The 18,246-nt window shown below is 46.9% G+C and overlaps 1 protein-coding gene across 4 annotated transcripts in view; it reads left to right on the top strand.

Annotated features, from left to right (window-relative positions):
* Nucleotides 1–4,970: 4,970 nt before the first annotated feature.
* Nucleotides 4,971–18,246, top strand: part of COP1 (COP1 E3 ubiquitin ligase) — a 211,830-nt gene continuing 198,554 nt past the window's right edge. Inside the window, exon 1 of one of the 4 annotated variants that reach the window (XM_059728328.1) lies at nucleotides 4,971–5,487. In XM_059728328.1, coding sequence (XP_059584311.1) covers nucleotides 5,138–5,487 — 350 coding nt within the window. In that variant the 5' untranslated portion in view covers nucleotides 4,971–5,137. Of the gene's footprint in view, nucleotides 5,488–11,535; nucleotides 11,627–15,510; nucleotides 15,604–18,246 lie in introns of those variants that run through there. The other 3 variants (XM_019500188.2, XM_059728330.1, XM_059728329.1) reach the window with 3 other exon arrangements.

The raw sequence follows: 18,246 nt of genomic DNA, 5'->3' as shown, positions 1-18,246 counted from the left end.
TTTACAAATTTTAGTCAGTAAAGTCTATCACTCCCTTTGGGAAATAAAGAAGTGTTTCCCCCTATTTTGCAAAGTCAAAAAATGAAGCATGCAGAAATATGTACCCAAAGAAGTTTGCATCAGATCTCCTTATCATCATTTTGGGCCTTTGAAAACTCCAGAAAGACTGGGGTTTGAAGCAGGTAGTGAAGCTAAATCACCCCAGCCATCTTTTCATTTTTAATCAAATCATTACTGAATAAATTACCAGATGTTTGGGACAAAACACATCTTCATTGTTACCTCATCTTCTTAGTATCACGGCAAGTAAACTGGCTTAGGTGCAGCAGTTAAGGATGTCATCTTGGAAATGAATCTATATAATTGCAAATTACAATGTTGGTTGCTTAGGTAAGATAACTTGGCAGATCATAAACTGCCTTTACATTTCCTGGCTTGGATTAGTTTATTTCACTACTGTAATATTCTTCAAATAGGTTATTTTGTTTTTAATCTCTGCAGTATATGTGGAAAACATAAAGATGCAAATGCCTGGAAGTAATTCATACACAACCTTAGGGTGAGTTTGGCTATGGACCTTCCACTGTAGTTGCTCTCTCCCCTCCTGGCCAATAAATCTTTGTTCTTTGTCTTGATCTTTAGTTTTACAGCAGTTGATGTGAAAAATAAATGGTACCATTGGGGTATCTCTCTTTTTTCCATTGCCTTGCTCATTTTTCTTCCTCTCCTCATTTTTCTCTGTCTGGATCTTCAGAGTCCCTTTCTATGGCAATTATTTTTTTCCTTAGAATTTCTTTCTTGGTTTAATCTTTTACTTTTTATTTTAATTTTTTTCACGTGTGCCTCCCCATTCCCAAGTGTAGTGTCATTTGGCAACCCCAACCTTTACCTTTTTGCAAGTATACAGCATTTGCAAAGGGAAGTGGATTTTTTTTTTTATGTATTTACATATTTTCACATGGAGACAGCTGCAAAAAAGAAACCGAGTGAAGCAAATTAATTCAATTTTCCTTTGCAGCCAGCTCCATTTGTAGAGAACTAGTGAACCCCCCCCCACTTTCTTCAGTTTCTCTTTACAAGATAGATACCTACTGACACAATTTGAGATGTGTGCACTGATTTAGTGTGCCTTGATTTTTGAGTGCCCATCCTGAAAACTTTGCTTAATTTTTTTGGATGTTGGTCAAAGAGAGTTTGTGTGGGTGAGTGAATAAGGGTCATCAGAGGTATGCGTGGGCAGGAGGAAGACTGAGGAAGGATGCACAGCAATTTGGGCTTCAGGAGGAAGACTACAAAGGGTAAGGAAGTAAGGGCATAGAGAGGGAGAATATAAGATGTAGGAGACTAGAGGGACAGAGATGGAAAATGGGGGAGGGGAGGCAGATGTAGACATGGTATCAAATATAACTGAGGGGAAGAAAAGATACCAGGGAGAACAGGGCAGCAGAAGAGAGAGAGGGGCTGGTGGGACAGAGAGGGAAACAGCAGAGTGATACGGGGGAAAAAATAGGTTAAAAATGACAGTACCCATTTCAAGATTTTGAGAGAAAGTAAGAGGACCCCTCTTAAAGCCAGGATAAGAGGTGCCCTTTACTTTGTATTTAAAAGTGAATCAATGCTTCTAGCTTAGGGGTTTGCTGTTTCCCCCAAAAGGCTCAAAAATCACAAGAAGGACCAAAAATAATGTTTGCCAGGACTTTTAAACCAGTTGCATGAATTTTGGTTGGTCTGACTCAGGAATATGACTCCCTAGAGCTAGCAATGTTCATTCCTCCCTCTCTCATGTTGTTTGTTAAATATATTAACTTGTATAAAGGGCTCAGAAATTGTTAACATATATTCAGTATTGCCAAGCCTTGCCTTTAATGGGGAATCTCACAATATTTGATTTTATTCCAGCTTGTGGCATCATGAATAGCAACTTTCTTTTGAATCCTGGTGGCTGCAGGAAAAACCTTAAAGTATGAACCCTAAGCACCCAAAGGCTTAATGGGCGGCCCAGAATGTGTCAGTAGGAAGAAATCCTGATTTTTAAGTGAGCATCCTTGCTCTGGAGGGACCTGACTAGCCATTTTTGAACACTCAGGCTGGATTTTGATATTGTAGCCTGACAGCATTTTGGTAACACCCTTGGGACTTAATCATTGGCCAGGGCAGATTTAGATTTAGGGGGTGATTTACAGAGGAGTAGCTGTTTCCTCTGTCCTAACAGTGAGCAAATAAGCATAGGGCACCTGGCACAGCTGAAAAGCAAGGTGCTTTGCTAACTGGGAACACATACAATGCCCCAGGGAAGCAGCCAGTGCCATTGCATGTTTTGCAGGTGGGGAAGTCAAGGCATGGCCTGATACAGGGAACCAGGCAGTCAATCAATGCAAGCTGCTGTGGGGGCAGGGAGCTCAGTCCCAATGAAACTCAGGGTGTGTGTGACTTCTCTCAGGGGATCACCCAGCCTGGAGATGGGGCCAGACCCTGGGGGACTGCAAGGGCTGCTACTTGTCCGAGGGCCATGGGGTGGTTGGGGGGAGCGGGGGTTCAGCCATTGTTGCCAGTCCTAAATATGAAATTACATTGGAAGCTCAAAATTATCATATTTGCTGACAAGGTTCTTTGGGTGAATCTGATATCTTTTATTACACCAACTGAAATAGTTGGAAAACAATTATTAAGCAAGCTTTTGGGTTCAAAAACCCTTCATCAGGCTAAGGAAGTTTTAGCAGTTGGTGTGTGCTCTTCCTGGATGGAATGGAAAGTAAAGAAGCCAGAGGCTGGGCTGGTATGCATACAAGACAGGTAGTCAGTGAAAATGTAGATTGAGGAGTCAATGGGTGAGAGACAGGCTAGAGGGGCGGGGGGGGGGGGGGGGAAGAGAGAGCAGGGGGAATGAATAGTGGAGAGATACCTGGGGAGTCAGATGTCAGGCAGGCTATAATGTGTCATAAATCCGATGTCTATATTTAGTCCATGATTTTTAGTATCCAGGAGGTTGATGAAGTGGAGTTCATAGGCTCATCTCTGGGAAGTGTTGTGTAAGTTTCCCTTGAGGATCAGGACTGAGAGACTGGAGAGAGAGTGGTGTTCTTGTGAGAAATGTGCCCCCACAGGTAATTGGGTATTTCTGTCTTTGATAGATTTCTGGTGTGCATTCATTCTGGTACGCAGTTGTTGTTTGGTCTCTCCTATGTATTTTCCATCAGGGCATTTGGTGCATTAGATGAGATATATTACATTTCTAGAGGTGCAGCTGTAAGATCCAGGAATGCTGATGGCTCTGTTGTGGGGTGTAGTAATAGTGGGGGTGGTGGAGATGTGTTGGCAGGTTTTGCATTTCTTGTCATGGCACAGTTTGGATCTTTTTAGTGTGTTCTGGGCTTGAGGAAGTTTGCTTCTGGTGATGAGGTTGGCGAGGTTCAGTGCTTGTTGGAAGGCTAGGATGGGTGGCTCTGGGAAGATCTTTTTAAGAATAAGGTCTCTTTTTAGTATGGGTTGCAATTGTTTGAGGATTTTCCGTACAGGTTCAAGGGATGGGTGATACGTCATAACCAGCGGTGTGCGACTTTTGGGGGGTTTTCTTCTGTACTGCAGCAGTTCTTCATGTGGTATCTGGGTGGCTCTTTCAAATGTGTGATCTATCTCTCTGGAGGAGTGTCCTTGTTGGGTGAAAGCCTTTTTGAGATTGGTGAGGTGGCGATCCCGGGTGTTCTCTTCAGTGCAACTTTGGTGGTATCTGAGGGCTTGGCTGTGTATCACAGCTTTTTTGATGTGTTTAGGGTGATTGCTGGTTCTGTGCAGATATGTATGTTGGTCTGTGGGTTTCTTGTGTAACGTGGTCTGTCTAAAAAGGAGATGTTGGTGCTGAAGTATTGTAGAGAAAGTCGGATGGAGGGATGGTGATTGTTGAATTTCTGATGGAACTCATTCAGAGATTGTAGGTTTTCAGTCCAAATGATGAAGATGTCATTGATATATCTTAAGTATAGCAAGGGTTTGATGGTGCAGTTCTTGAGGAAGTCTTCTTATATTTGCTGAGAAACTATTAAACACTGGACAAGTATGCAAATAAGCATGTAACTCAGTCTTCTTCTTTACTTAATATTGCTTTCTGTAACTCACTGGTGAGTAAGTGAGATCTGGGTTGTCAAAACTGAAGCATTTCTTTATTTGGAGGCAAGCAGGCATAAGAAAGTGCTGACAGCAAACCCAACATTCAGTTAAGGCTCTCTGAGCGCATGAACGGCGCGTGCCCCTGGCGGCTGGGGGCACAGTTGTGCCGGCAGTGGCGAGGAGCTCCTGCAGATGCTACCGGCACTGTGGGCGAGGGTGGGGGCTGGCGAGCGCCAACCAGGAGTCGGTAACCACCTGCAGGCACCGCCGGCAGCGGCAGCCGGGGGCGGTCGTGGACCACCCGCAGACAACCGGCGACAGTGTGGCGAGCGGCAACCGCCCACAGACGCTGCTGACAGTGTTGGCGGCGCCTTTTTGCAGGGGGTGCACCGCCACGTGCAGGGGGTGCACTGCCACGTCTGTGCACGCCCTATGCGTCACCCCTGCCTGAGGGTGACTTGGGTTTTGCATGTGCTGCACCAAATAGCTGCCTCCAAAATGATCCTATGTTTTGAGCACTGTTATTGGTTGTACATTACACAAGGGTTGACATTACGGTACAAATATAACGATGGTACACCAGCAGCACCGGATCCAGCGCCCTGCGGGACAGCTGCTGCTTGCATCCGACGCCCGGCCCCGCCCCGCCCGCTTCACGCCCCCCAACTCCCACGCTCAGCGCGCATGTACAACCCCCTCCCAGCTACCGCGGCCGAAACTCCGACAGCTGTTGAGGCGGGCATGCGCAGTGCAACGGAGCGCTCTGCCTTGCAGGGAGCCAATAAAGATTCAACAAGACGTTCGGTCTGTCCCTCGGGGGGAGGGGGAGCAGGAGTACTAGTAGTGGCTGTGTGTTCGCGGTGCTCCGTGTGCCAATAAAGTTTTGCTTGCGGCAGCTCGCGGCGCTCCCGGCGGCCGCTCCCCCTGCCCCGCGGGGGGGGGTTGTTTTTTTTTTTTGAACAAACTTTATTGTTCCGCCGCGCGCGCGCAGGATGCGCTGAGGCCCGCGCTCGCTGCGCAGCCCGGCCTCGGCATGTCGGGCAGCCGGCAGCAGCCGCCGCACCCGCCGGGCGGGCCGGGCGGCGCCGCCGCGGGCGCCGCCAGCTCCGTCACGGTGGCCTCCTCCTCGTCCTCGGCGGCGGCCGCGGCGCCGGGCTCGTCGTCGGGCGGCACGGCCGGCCCCGCGCGGCCTGTGCTGGTGGCGGCGGCCTCGGGCTCCGGCGCGGCGGCGGCGGCCTCGCGGCTGGCTGGGGCGGCCCGGCCTGGCGGCGGCGCCGGCGGTTCCTCCTCGGGCGGCGGCGGCAGCAGGAAGAGGCCGCTGCTGACTCCGCTCTGCAACGGGCTCCTCAACTCCTATGAGGACAAGAGCAACGATTTCGTGTGGTGAGTGCGGCCGGGCTCCGGGGGAGGCACCGAGGCCGCGGCCCCGACCGGCTCGGCCCCCTTGTTCTGTCGCCGAGTCGCTTTGAGGCAGCGCCGCGGGGCCCGGCCCGTGTCAGGCCTGGCCCCCGCGGCTTTCAGGGGTGGCAGTTGTCGCCGTGGGGTCCTGAGGTCATGGTCCGGAGCCGCTGACTCTTGCCTGGGCCCTTGCCTGCTTCTTTGCTGCCAACCCGAGTACTTTGCTCTTCTCTGCTGGGCAGCTGCACTTCACCATCGTCATGGGACAGCATGTAGCGTGCGCGGCGGCGAGGAAATCATCTGTTGGGCGATTCTCAACCAAGACCCTTTGTAGGGTGCCCTGTGGGGGACACAGGCGTGAATCGCGAGGTTTCACATGGAAAGCCAGGAGTTGTTCTCTTTCTGAGGGCTTTGCAGCAGGAAACCTGCTCTGTTGCTTTTCTGTGGTAGGAAAAAAAAAAAAAGCGAAAACGAAGACGTCATGTTTTCCAAGGGAGGCCTCGAGTCTGCCCATGGGTGCCTGGAGTCTAAAAAGGTTGAGAACCACTAGGTCAGGAGTTTTCAACCTCTTTGGATCAGCAGACCCCTGGCAGCTGGACACGGAGCTGGGGGTGTGCAGCCGAACGCAGAGCAGCAGCACCCGCCATGTGTGAGCTTCCCCCACCCCCTGCATCCAGTTGGGCAGGCGGCGGCAGCGAGGGACGGTGCATGGTGGTGGTGCTCCATCCCTCCCTGCCTGCCCGCCCATACCCTCTAGGGCCTTCTCAAGTACCCTGACAACCCCTGCACTAGGTTAATGCTACCAGCCCTTGTCAGTGGCTGTCAGCTGGGCACTTTCAGCAGTTGTGAGCTTGACTAGGTCCTGCCAGTTTCAGGCGTAAGGGGTTAAGGTAAGGAAGGGGTCTTGAAGAGGTTCAAAGAGCTGTTCTTACCTGAATTTGTTGGCATGTTAAAGTAGTGTCTTTAGTATTGAAACTAATGGGATTTGGCAAGTGGTTAGTGCCATTTGTTTAGTTTTAAATGGCTGTCCCTGGTGTTTTTAGCCATCTTAACTGGCTAATATTGTATACATAGGCCCTAAAATAGCAGAGTTGTGGGGCATTTTTAGATTGGCTCCAGTCCAATCTTCTGGTTAAAAGCAAGGAGATAGCATTTACAGCCAACTCTGTGTTCTATACTGGCTAATAGCAAAGGCGTCTGTACAACATGAGGCAGCACTGTACACAAGCTAGTTCTGGAACCAGAAGTAGTGTCACCTTGTTTACATGACGCTGTACCCAGTCTGATAGACCCTGCATCTGTGCTAGGTCACATATCTGCACAGCACTGCCTTGCATCAAGTAGGTATTCTCAGTGTCTTGTCCCAGTAGCAACAAACGGTTGTATTCCATGTAGCAAAAACTTTAAAAAGTGGCCTTCAGGGGTATCCTCAAGTATAACGTGCTTCAATAAACCAACCTGAAATTAAAATAGCAGGGATCACTATGGTGAGACCCACATGTGGGAAGAATGTTTATAGCAGCTTTAAATGGGGAAATTAGATTGGGTAGCTGTTTCCTAATGGCTTCTGACAGTTAGAAGTTGTACAGCATTGTTAAAGTTCAGTTTTACACATCTACCAGAGAGTGCTTTTGCAGCTGTTGTCTGTTCCGTATATTCTTCACCCTACCCATCAGTAGCTTTCATCTTATCTATGTTGAGTCAAAGTCATATCACTCACGGGTATCTCCCTCTTTGACAACGTGGAGAGACAACTCTGAGACTATAGCATTTGCACTTAACAAAACGAGATCTTGAGTATTATCTTTTTAACACTAATGTTGCAAACTTATATGCCTAGCTTTCCAAATCTTTTTAAGTATTGAATGGGACTGCATATATGAGATGACCTTTATGGAGGAAGAGTAAAACCTCTTAACCTTCTTTTTGAGTGGTCCTAAGAGATGGTGAACTCATGAAGGGGTTTCCTCTGGGACTCTGAAGTTGAGTTACTGGTGTTGAAGGCGGCTGATGGATCTAACAGAATGGGCATGAATTGCTGCCCAGTGCTGGGAAGAAATGATTAACCATAAATGATAATTTCACTTATGTCAAACCAGCTACTGAAAGATAAGTAGGAAATGTGAACAGTGATGAGTTGACCATGTACTTGGAATTGTTTAGATGTTTGATGCTGTCTTTTCAATGTTTCCCCAAATAGTGAGTTAACTTGTTGTTTAATACCACAAGCTGTTTCCTGAGCCAAGGCCTCATGATCGCTAGCTTAGGGGCTGCTACTTTCAAGAGAGGTTGATGCTTGAAGCGCCAGACCTTTTGTTAAGATCTAACAATAAAATGTAGCTGCAAAAGAAGGGGCCTTGTGTAGTACTGATTGTGGGATATTGATGCTATATTAATTGAAGCCCGGGTTCTTCACTGAATGCCATGACTGGTGGTGTGTTAGGTTTTTTGATAAGATTTCTTACAGGACTGTCCTGCTTGGGTACTGGCTTTTGAGTTGTAGGTTATATGGTTACTTGTAGTAATATATTAAGATCTTTAGAAGTTACTGTAACACACACATTGTAAGCTTCTTGGCTCGGGTGCTTTTTTGCTACCTTCCTAGAAAAGACTGGCAAAGAGTCTGAAAAAGGAAGTGTGATGTTTGTTTGTTTGTTCGTTTGTTTTTTTTCTTTTTCCACATTGTATGAATGAAAAACTGAAGCTAGCGAGTGAGTGAGCTTGTAACTTAAGAGAAGCAGATAAAGAGTTGGAGTACTTTGTCAAGTATGGTAGGGCAGAGTTAGGGTTGGACTAGAATCCAGGTGTACTGCCTCCCTACCCATTATAAATACTAAAAGATACCATGAGACTTAAGGAGATTTGGTCAGTTGGACGATAGCTTCTGGTAAGGAGAGTGGTGGCTTGATGGAAGATGATACTGTTGGGGTGCATCTTTGTGAGGGGAGTTAGCTAGAAGGTCCGGCTGTAGGATAGATAGTTGGGAAGGGGAAATGGCTACCTTTCTTGAGTGTAGAAAAGTGGGGCTGAAAGACCTTTAGAGGTCACCAGGTTCATTGTTTCTATATCTGTGGGTTGTGACCCAAAAGGGGGTCATAAGAATATTTGAAACGCTGCATTTTTCTGTGACTTTGTGACCGAAGTGCAGGTTTCCCTTTGTAGGCTGGCAGCTTTTGAGCCTGCAAGGAGATGCTTGGGGCAGTTGGATGTAGGGGTTGGCAAGGGCATCTGCATGCACATACGCACGTAGCTGGCATACGGCCAGGCAAGGTGGTGGGAGCAGCCCTGGCAGCTGGATGCAGGTAAGTCTATGGGGAGTGGGGGTTGGAGGGCCAGCGCTTGGGGACTGTCTGGCGGGCTGGGGCTGGGGCTGTGGCAGGGCAGGGAGGGGTGGGGTTCAGGTGCCTGCCCCTTCAGAGGGCAAAGAGGGTGGGGGTGCCCTTCAGGGGTGGTAGGGAGCTGTGTGGCTGTCTGGTGGTGCCGGGTCCAGTGCCCATGCTCACAGGGGCAGGGTGGCCAGGATATGCTGCCAGGCAGGGGGAAGGGGATGAGCTGTGACCAGGCCACCTGGTGTGGCGTGGGAGCCCCAGCCCAGAGGGGTGGTAGGGGTGTGGGGGGGTTACCACAGGCCTCTCCTCTTCTTTCCTACAGTGTGCGCCAGGGCTGGATCTGCTCTGTTGCTGCCTGTATGAGCCATCACAGCTGCCATGCTCTGGCCCAGGCGGGATGGGGGCAGCTGGGGGTGGGGTAGGGGGCTGCGGGTCTGCAGTGAGGGATACCAGCAGGGCTGGGGGGTTGCGAGTGGGGAGTGAGGGACACCAACAATTTGCATTGTGCAAATTGCACAATGATGGATGTCACTTGGGGAATAATGGAGGGCATCATGTTGATATTGCTGTTAATGTTTGGGATTTTTGCTGTGATATTATGCTATCGACTTATTCAGCTTTCAGTCTACTATAACCTCTGGGTCCTCTTCTAAATTACTGCAGCCTAACCCTACATCAGGCTGTATATCATACAAAGCTAAATGAAGAAGGAGAGAAGAGATTAGAGGGGAGGAATGTCAAGGATACAACAGTAAATTCATGTGGTTGATGGCTTGTAATGTGCATTTCTTAAATGGTTTAGCTAAATATTTAAAATGTCTTTTTCAAAAGACTTTAAGCCAACTTTAGTTTACATTTTTCTTGGTTGAATCTCATGTTCACTTCTAGAACGCGCATAATTAGCCACATTCTCTCTTTGAGGAATGCAGTGAGGAAGGCCGCAGGCTGAGCAGAGTGAAAGGAAAAATTCAACAATCTGTGCAGAAAACTTTCTTTTGCTATTCTGTGGTATTTATAAAGAAACCATATTGGGGATTTCTAAAGGCTGGTTAGCAACTTGAAGGGCAGATAGTGATTACTTGAACTTGTCTAGGTTTCTAGGCTTATTCTTGCTTGCTTTAACATACAATGGTTATTTTTATTTTATTTGTTTTAAATTATTGCAGCCTCGATGTTACCTTGGTTTTGTCGCTAACTGACCTCTATTTTGTGTGGGACCACTAAATTGGGAGATTTTTGGAGTTTCATACCTGGTCTGAAAAGATACGTGTGTGGGTGTCAGAGCCCTAGCTTTCAATTTGGTTGCGTTACACACTTAGTCTGAGAAACAAAAATTTCCTACCTAAATTAAATCTTCCAGAACACTGCTCTGCTACAGAAAGTGTTTGGTGTTCCTTGACCCTTGGACTATGAAATGTTGCTAGGGCACGTTTGTAGGGACTCTGACAAGTTCCACATATACCAGGTGGAGGCTGGGAAATCGCGTAAGTTTGGATGAGTAAGGTATACCAGTGTGGATGAAGAAATAGTGTTTAAATCTGGTAATACGTTTAAGTGGTGTTTATGCCCATAGCTTCTGTGCATCACTTGGAAAATGCTTGCTCAGCAGCAGAAAAATTGTGCTTCAGTGCAAAAATTTTGGCCTGCATTGGTGGTCTGGCAACCAAGAACTCTCAAATGCATGCAATCTAGAGTACTTTCCAAAGTTGAGATATTTGTGTGCAGGATACTAGCTTGTCTGTGAGGAGGAATCTCTTTCTTTTCTCAGAGAAGGAAGGCTCTCATCAGAGGATCTTTCCTGATCCTACAGAGTTTTTCACTGCTGCTCTCCAGGCCATACATCAGCCCTCCCCAACAGGAAGTTGGACAAATGGTCAGGTCAGGCAGCACTTGCATTTGCTTCCTGGGCAGAATCTCTTCCTCTTCTTGGGCATAGGGTGTTGCCCTTTTTCAAGACTCGTGTTTCATAGTAGTGCTTTTTTAGAAGGCAGACAGCAAGGCATTACTGCTGTTGGCAGATTCACTGTCTTCTGTTTACAAACAGAAATGTTGGAAGCTCTTTTTTCTGAGTTTAGTCTCCCTCCAATTAGAAAGTCAGGACTGCAGAATGCTGGATTTCTTAAAGGGATATGAAAATGTAAGCTCTACCTAGAGGTGTTAATATGCGTTAAAGATGCATTAGACATGGACAGTAATTCATGCATTTGTGACCTTGAAGCTCAGTTTGCCTGGTGTTTTATTTGTTGGAATTAATCCATCTGCAACTTTTAACTTTTGTGGTATAAAACACAACAGCCCATCTACTGACACACACAGGTTGCTCAAGTCCCATAATCTGTTTCTGCACTGGAACTTCTGTCTGGCGTATTTGAGATTATCAGTGTACCTGAATCCAGCTATGTCTAGGATACAGTTTAAGGCTCCAGTGTGTTGCATGTCTTCCCTGTAAAGGCAATTGCCTGCACTATTTTTTTAGGGAAACGCACTGCTCTTAGAATGAGTCAGAAAAGAATAGTAGGGCAAGAAAAGAGAATTTTTATAGTAGTGTTGCAGAGCACTGAGGTGCCCTGCTCCTAGAGAGGGGAAACTGCTGGGGAAAGAGCCCTAGCAGGGAATAAGGAGCCCACCTGTGGGTTACCAGGGCAACTGGAGGCAGCAAATGACCCACACCTGCCAGCGGTCAGCTGGCTGTAAGGGGCAAGGCCTGGCTCTTATAAAGCCCAGGAGCTGAGGCCAGGGTTCCCTGCCAGCAGCCAGACAGAGGAGCTTCTGGATCTAAGATGCGAGAACTGCAGGTACTACTCAAGCAGAGTGAAGGATGGCAGCTCTAAGATGTCTGAGCAACGTGGCTACAACTTAAACATAAGCCACCCAGCTAAAACCAAGAGGCTTGTGTTTTGCTTTGTTGTTATTTATTGCACCGGTGGTTTGGGTGAGGCTATTAGGGGTTGGAGGAGGCCGCATAGGGGACCCACAGCAGCGCGGGGGCCCCAGCCCTAGTAAGGGCGCGGCGTATGGGGTGCATAGACCCCAGCCCTAGAGAGGGGCGGTTGAGAAGCCCTAGTGTGGGCGTGGTGAGCCCCAGAGAGGGGGCATTATGGAGAAGCCCTAGTGTGGGCATGGCCAGCCCCAGAGAAGGGGGCAGCACTGCGCAAGACCCCAGAGAAGGGGGCACGAAGAGCTCTAGGAGTGGGCGATTTGACTGAGAAGGCCCAGTGCGGCCATGGAGAGCCCCAGGAGAGGGGCGGCATTCTTGAGAGGGCCCAGAGTGGGCACAGAGAGCCCCAGGAGGGGGGCGGCATTCTTGAGAGGGCCCAGAGTGGCCACAGAGAGCCACTCTCGGCCCTCTCAAGAATGCTGCCAGGAGGGGGGCGGCAGTACCGAGAAGGCCCGAGAGACAGGCGTGAGTGTAGACAGAGAGACCGAACAACATCTATTCCAGCTGTGAGGCTTGGGGCGTGGTATAAGGGGTGGTTGGAGCCATGCATAGCCCCTAAGGCTAGGGTGCCCTCAAAGCACCCTTTGTAGAGTGGGAGCCACGAAGAGTCCGGGAGTTCATGGGGTCAGAAGTAACTGTGTCCAAGAAGACGTAAGGCAGCCTCCCTAATATATTGGAACAGCAAAGACATGGCGGGCGAGAATCAGAGGGTGCCCTTGGGCCAACTTGGCATGGAGGAAGGGGCCTTAAGGAGATCACAGCCCTCCTGGAGGACTCCGCCTGTGACAAGTAGATTTTACTGTCATATAGGAGAAACAGCAGAAGAATGGATTTTGCACCTGTTCATGTAGAACACAAACAATTCATAAGGTGTTCAAATATCACTGTGATAGATGGAACTAATCTTACAGTGTTTTACATTGCATCTTAGGGCATCTTTAAATATCCTCCAGTGGTGATGGGGGCATGGCTTTAATTAGAGCTGTTCTCAGGACCCATTCTAACTAAAGCACCCACAGGGTCTCATGTATTCAGCATCCCATGCATCAAAATGGTGGTGGGGGCTCTTTAATGAAAGCTTGTTGAATGAGTTTTAGTTAAAGTGCCTTTGTTGCCATTTTGAAACACAGGGAGGCTGAATACATGAGGTGCTGAGGCTGCTGGAGTGTTCTAATTAATCAATTGATAGAGCCTGCTCCGATTCACTGTAATTACAGGTTATTGGAGCAGATGTTCCACATGTCTACAGGCACCTTTGGGGCCTTACTACATATTCAAATTAAAACTGGATAGAAACCAGCTAAAGAGTTGTTCCATATTTTTAAGCACTAACTTTATAGCTGGTTGACTCTTTATAGCTGGACTGTTATCTTTATCTTTTGATAATTACTTTGCATGTTTGGCTAGTCTAAATTTCTTGCGTGATTAATAAGTTAGTTGTGTGATAATTACTTTGTATTTGTGGCTGGTCTTATTTTGCACGTGTGGTCAGTCTAAATTCATTGTGTGATTAACCAGTTAATTGTGTAGTATATGGCAGAGGCCTTAGACAACTTTGAAAATGTTAAGATGCATGTTCCATTGGAATGAGTGCACAAGGGAGATTTGCTTTGAAAAATCTCAGTCAGAAAGGAGTAGAATATTCATTAAAGGCCTCTTTAATAGTCCAAAAGACTTCTTTTGTGAGACAGACATCCTTTTTGTAATACTAAATCTGCAGCCAATGAGGAGTTGCCTTTTCAAGTTAAATCCTCTTTTGTGAGTTGAAACACTTGAATGAGTGGGTTTGGTCAGGGGTGATCCTTGAGCAGAGGGTTGAATTCAATGATTTGCTGAGATTTCTTCTAACCCTATTTTTCTATGATTCTTTGATCAGTGTTTAAGGCAAGAAGTTAGGGAATGAGGCCTCATCTACACAAAACATAACTATGGTAGAATAATAGCTTTCCCCATGCAGGCAAGCCAGAAGATTTCTCAGCTACCTCTCTTGCAACTGTCCTTTATCTCTTGTGCGATCTCACTCATCCCTTCTCCCCAAGGAAGCACCTGACCATAATTTTCCACATCTCAATGTTAAGACTGCCTGTTTCAGAATTGTGTAGGCTTTTTGTAACAGTTCTATATGAAATTCGTCACTTTTGTTGATCAGACCACTTCCCACCCCGGATGATTGCTTTCCCCTCCCCCCTGAGCAAAATTTATGTTGTAACAGAGCATTTTCCTCCCAGTTTGGATTCTCTCTAGCTGTTCATTCCTCTCTATGCATGATTGTCTTATTTTTTTGACCTGTAAATCTCTTGGATATTTACAAGATGTCTGTCAGAGTACTTTTATAATACTTTTATAACTAGTTGAAAATAGAGACACAATTTTTGTTGCTAGGAATCTCTTGGGGTAACATATTTCCCTAAACGCTTTGTCAAGTAACTCTTTTATTGCTTATGCAGTTGAACACCTGGGTAACTTGACATTTGAGGGAGCAGCACTTTCCAAACCTACTTTTTATAATTTATATATGGTTTTGGATATTGCATAAAATGAATGATTTTGTGGGCATGGAAGTTTTTAAGCTTTTTGTCCCCTTGCCTCTGTGATTCTTTTGGCCCCACTGAAGTCATTAAGTTGGGAAGGCCAGCTTCTCCTTATAAGGTCAGCTGGCGGAATAATTTGGTACCAGTCAGGACTTGGCTTTAATAAGAAGCGGGTGCCTAACCACTTATCACAATCACTACAGGCTATATACAATATAAGTATGAGAAGGCATTCATTTTGTTAGAACTTGTATAACAGTAAATACTGCTGGGAATCGCTCTTCTTTGTAATGGAAACTTCAGGCTTCATTAAGGATGACCCTGACATCTAGTGTGTGTGTTTGCAGGGTCTGACTTTTTTTTTTTTTTCTTAACTATTTTGGCTCTGCCACTGCCCAATCGCACCAGTATGAAGAAGAATGACCATAACATCAATGCAGTCTGGCTAGTCAGCATGTTAGAAGAAACTCAACCTGAGTTGGTTCAACTCTGCAGTGTCATGAGACAGACCAAAGAGCATTGTGTCCCAGTTGACATACTGTGCATCCTAAACTCTGGAAACCAGGAGAATGTTTGAAATAAGCTGTTCAGTCTTGTGGAAGAAATGGCTTTTAAATATGTTTTTGGAATGTCCCTTTTAGACATTTCAGTGACAGTCTCTTGATATTGTTTTAAGCCATATGGCAGTAGGAAGGAAGTGGACAAGTGGAAGCCAGTTTTTAATCAATGTGTAGCAACCAATCTGGGATCCTCAAATTGCCACAACATTTTGATTTAATATTATTTGTATGGATTATTTAATTTGCAGTTAAGAATATTTCCCCTTTTTCCTCCTAAACTGTACTTGTTGGTTTCATTCTAGTATAAAAATGCCTGGAACTTAAATGACTTAGCTGGGAGACGATGGTTTCAAATTGAAGTTGAATGCTAATCAAAATGGAAAAACAATATGCATGACATTATATTTTAAAATGTCATGGCCCTCAAATAATGTTCACTGTATGAATGTGAAGCCAAATATGTAGGCATAATGTTGATTATTATTCCATATTTCATTTATCTTCTGCTGTGATGACTGTCCTGTTATGAGTGCAGATAAGTGAGATGTTGTTTCCACAGGCAGTCCTCGGACTTAGAACACAATTGGTTCCAGAAAACTGCGTCTTAAGTCGAAACGTTGTAACCCAGAACTGATTTTCCCGTAGGACACAATGTTATAAATGGAGGATTGGTTCCTGAACCAAGGCCCGATACCCTATTTTCACCAAAAATAACTCAGAATTTTGTACTTGGTCAATTATAGGTGAGTAATATAGCTACATTAATGCATTTATATTGTAAAGAGCAATCATATTGATTTGGAAGGACTTCTTTGAGGTGATTTTGGACTTTTTTGAAGGGTTCTTGGCTGGAGTTCTTCTCAGAAGCCTTGGCTGCAGGTTTTTTGGGAGTCTTATCTGTTTTCTTAAAGAAAGTGTCCAAGGAAGTTTGGACAGATGTTTTCCAGGGAGATGGGTGAGGCAGCGAACTTGTTTGCTGGCATGGTGTTGGATTCAGCGTTGTAAAACAGGGTGTCAATTTATAAATATTGCAAGTGTGAAATGTTGTAACTTGAAACATTGCAAGTCGAGGAGTGCCTGTACTTCCTTGATGGAACTGAGGAACAATGGGTTGATGGAGTTTGGTATTGATTTGGCTAACTCCTCTACTTCAAAATGTGCAGATAAGTCCAAGAGAAATGTTTTGCCTCTTCTTGAGAGAATGGTGATTAGGTGGAGGAACATGTTGGAAATGATCAGTCATGTCTGTGCAAAAGGGAAGGATGGAGTTGAAATAAGATTGGTAACATTCTTGTTTCTTTCACATAGTCTATTCTGTCACGTCCTGTCCACTTCACCCTAAAGCCAGTATCTTTCTTTTTTTCCCCATCAAATACCTGTCATCATCATATGGTACATGTATACGTCTCGTGTGCGTGCGCGCGTGTGTGTGTGTGTGTGTGTGTGTGTGTATGTATGTATATCTTGCAAAAAACTTGCTTCATTGGAAAAAGGATTATTCTGAAGAAAGAAAATTCCGGTTTAAAGGTCTCTGGTTGGAGATTAGTATATTTTATTTTCTATTGAGGCGTACTTTTTGTGAAAATGTGTTGAGGTACATTAGTGTAATTTACCCTTGGAATTCTATGCCATTGACCCATGTCTTTTGGATATAGATTTGTTGTATTTTTGCTATGTAATGTACTTTATTAGACAGCCAGGTGTGTGTGGGTGCATGCTATCACATAATTAATTTTTTGGTTGAAAGACTGCAAAGGCTTAGGTGGTTATGGCCCGAAGGGGGTGGGGGAGGAGGGGGGGAGAGGGGGAATGGCTTTGGCTCCAGCTGCGGCTGGAAGCGGGGTTGTGGGACGCAGGCCTCTGTCCCCACCAGCTGCCCCCCTGTCATTCAGACAGCCATTTGGAGTTCTCCAAGTGTGGGGGAACGCCACCATGATTCCTAAGCTGTGCCAAGGACTGGACAGAATGGGGGTGGGGGAGCTGTTGGCCTTGGATTCCCCCACCCCGCTTCCTGCAAGAGGCAGAAGAGCAGCAGCATGGGACATTAAGTGGCAGCACTCTGTCCCAGCCCTGCTGCCCCCTGTCATTCTTGATGGGCAGTTGGCTAGTGTCGCTGATAAATGCCATGTTCAAGTACGCAGCTGCACCACGCGTGCAGCCTGGCAGCTTGGATAGCAGCATCTGGCTGGTAAGTCTGGGGAGGAGGAGCTTGGGGAGAGGGTGCAGATTGTGGCCCCAGTGGTAAGAGAGGGAGTGGGGCAGGTGCAGGGACAGGTCTTCCCAGCTGGGGCAGGGTGGGCCATGGGACAGGGCTGTGTGTGGCTCATCTGGGGGCAGGGAGGGAGGCAGCTCCCCACCACTGTGTGCACCCCTAGGGGAAGCATGGGGGACATGTGGCCCCCGGATTTGTGCATGGGTTGATGGTGGGCTGCCTGCTGTGGGCTTGGGGGCAGGGGCTGTGCTGGCTTGTTCCCAGCAGGGGTGGAGTGGGTGACGGTGGCACTGGGAGAGGAGTTACGGGGGACTATGGCCACCACAAAATTCCCTGTAGTTCCCTTCCCAGCGCTGCCACTCCCTGCCTGGAGCGTAGCCCAGTCCCCCTGCTGGGAAGAGGCCAGCACAGCCCCTGGCTCCGAGACCGCAGTGGGCAGCCCACCCTCACCCCGCGCATGAATCTGATGGGGCACATGCCCTCCCCGGAGTGCATGCAGTGGTGCTGAGCCGCCCATTCCTCATACTTCCTGGATGAGCCGCTGGTAGCTCTGTCCTATGCCCCACTACACCCCAGCTGGGCAGCACCTGCCCCTGTCCCAGCCTTCCCTCACTGTGGGGGCCTTAATCTGTCCCCCTGCCATGTCCCTACCTCCACAGACTTACCCACCAGATGCTGTTCTCCAAGCTGCCAGGCTGCATATTGGCTATTGGATTGGTATTGGCTGATTTTTATGGGTAGTTAATAATTAACCATCAGTATCAGCCAAAACAATCTTTTATTGGTACATCCATAGCAGGTGCTCCTTTCACTTTCATCTTTGGTCTGACTTCTTTCACTGCTTTCAAACAAGTTGTGGTCTCCCTTATCTTCAAAGGCCAAGGCTTTCCTTGTCTTGCCATCCACTTGCTTACATAGGTGTGGAATTGGACCTTCCTGGGCCATCAAGTCCTCTTGATCTTACTACCTTTTATGTTCAAGTTCCTGATGAGTACCATCTTTAGTACACATCTTTTTTAGTTTCTCACCTTCAACTGTTTGTTTGCTTGATACTTTGCAATCTGTTTCTATGCCTGGGATGAGACTGTGCGCTTGCTAAGTTCACTGATGACCTTTCTGACAACATCTCCATTATTCTTTCCTCTGCTCTGAACCCCAAGAACTCTCTTTAATT

The sequence above is a fragment of the Alligator mississippiensis genome, chromosome 5 (assembly GCF_030867095.1).
Source record: "Alligator mississippiensis isolate rAllMis1 chromosome 5, rAllMis1, whole genome shotgun sequence".
NCBI classification, from domain to species: domain Eukaryota; kingdom Metazoa; phylum Chordata; order Crocodylia; family Alligatoridae; genus Alligator; species Alligator mississippiensis.
This window is presented reverse-complemented; position numbering and strand designations above follow the sequence as displayed.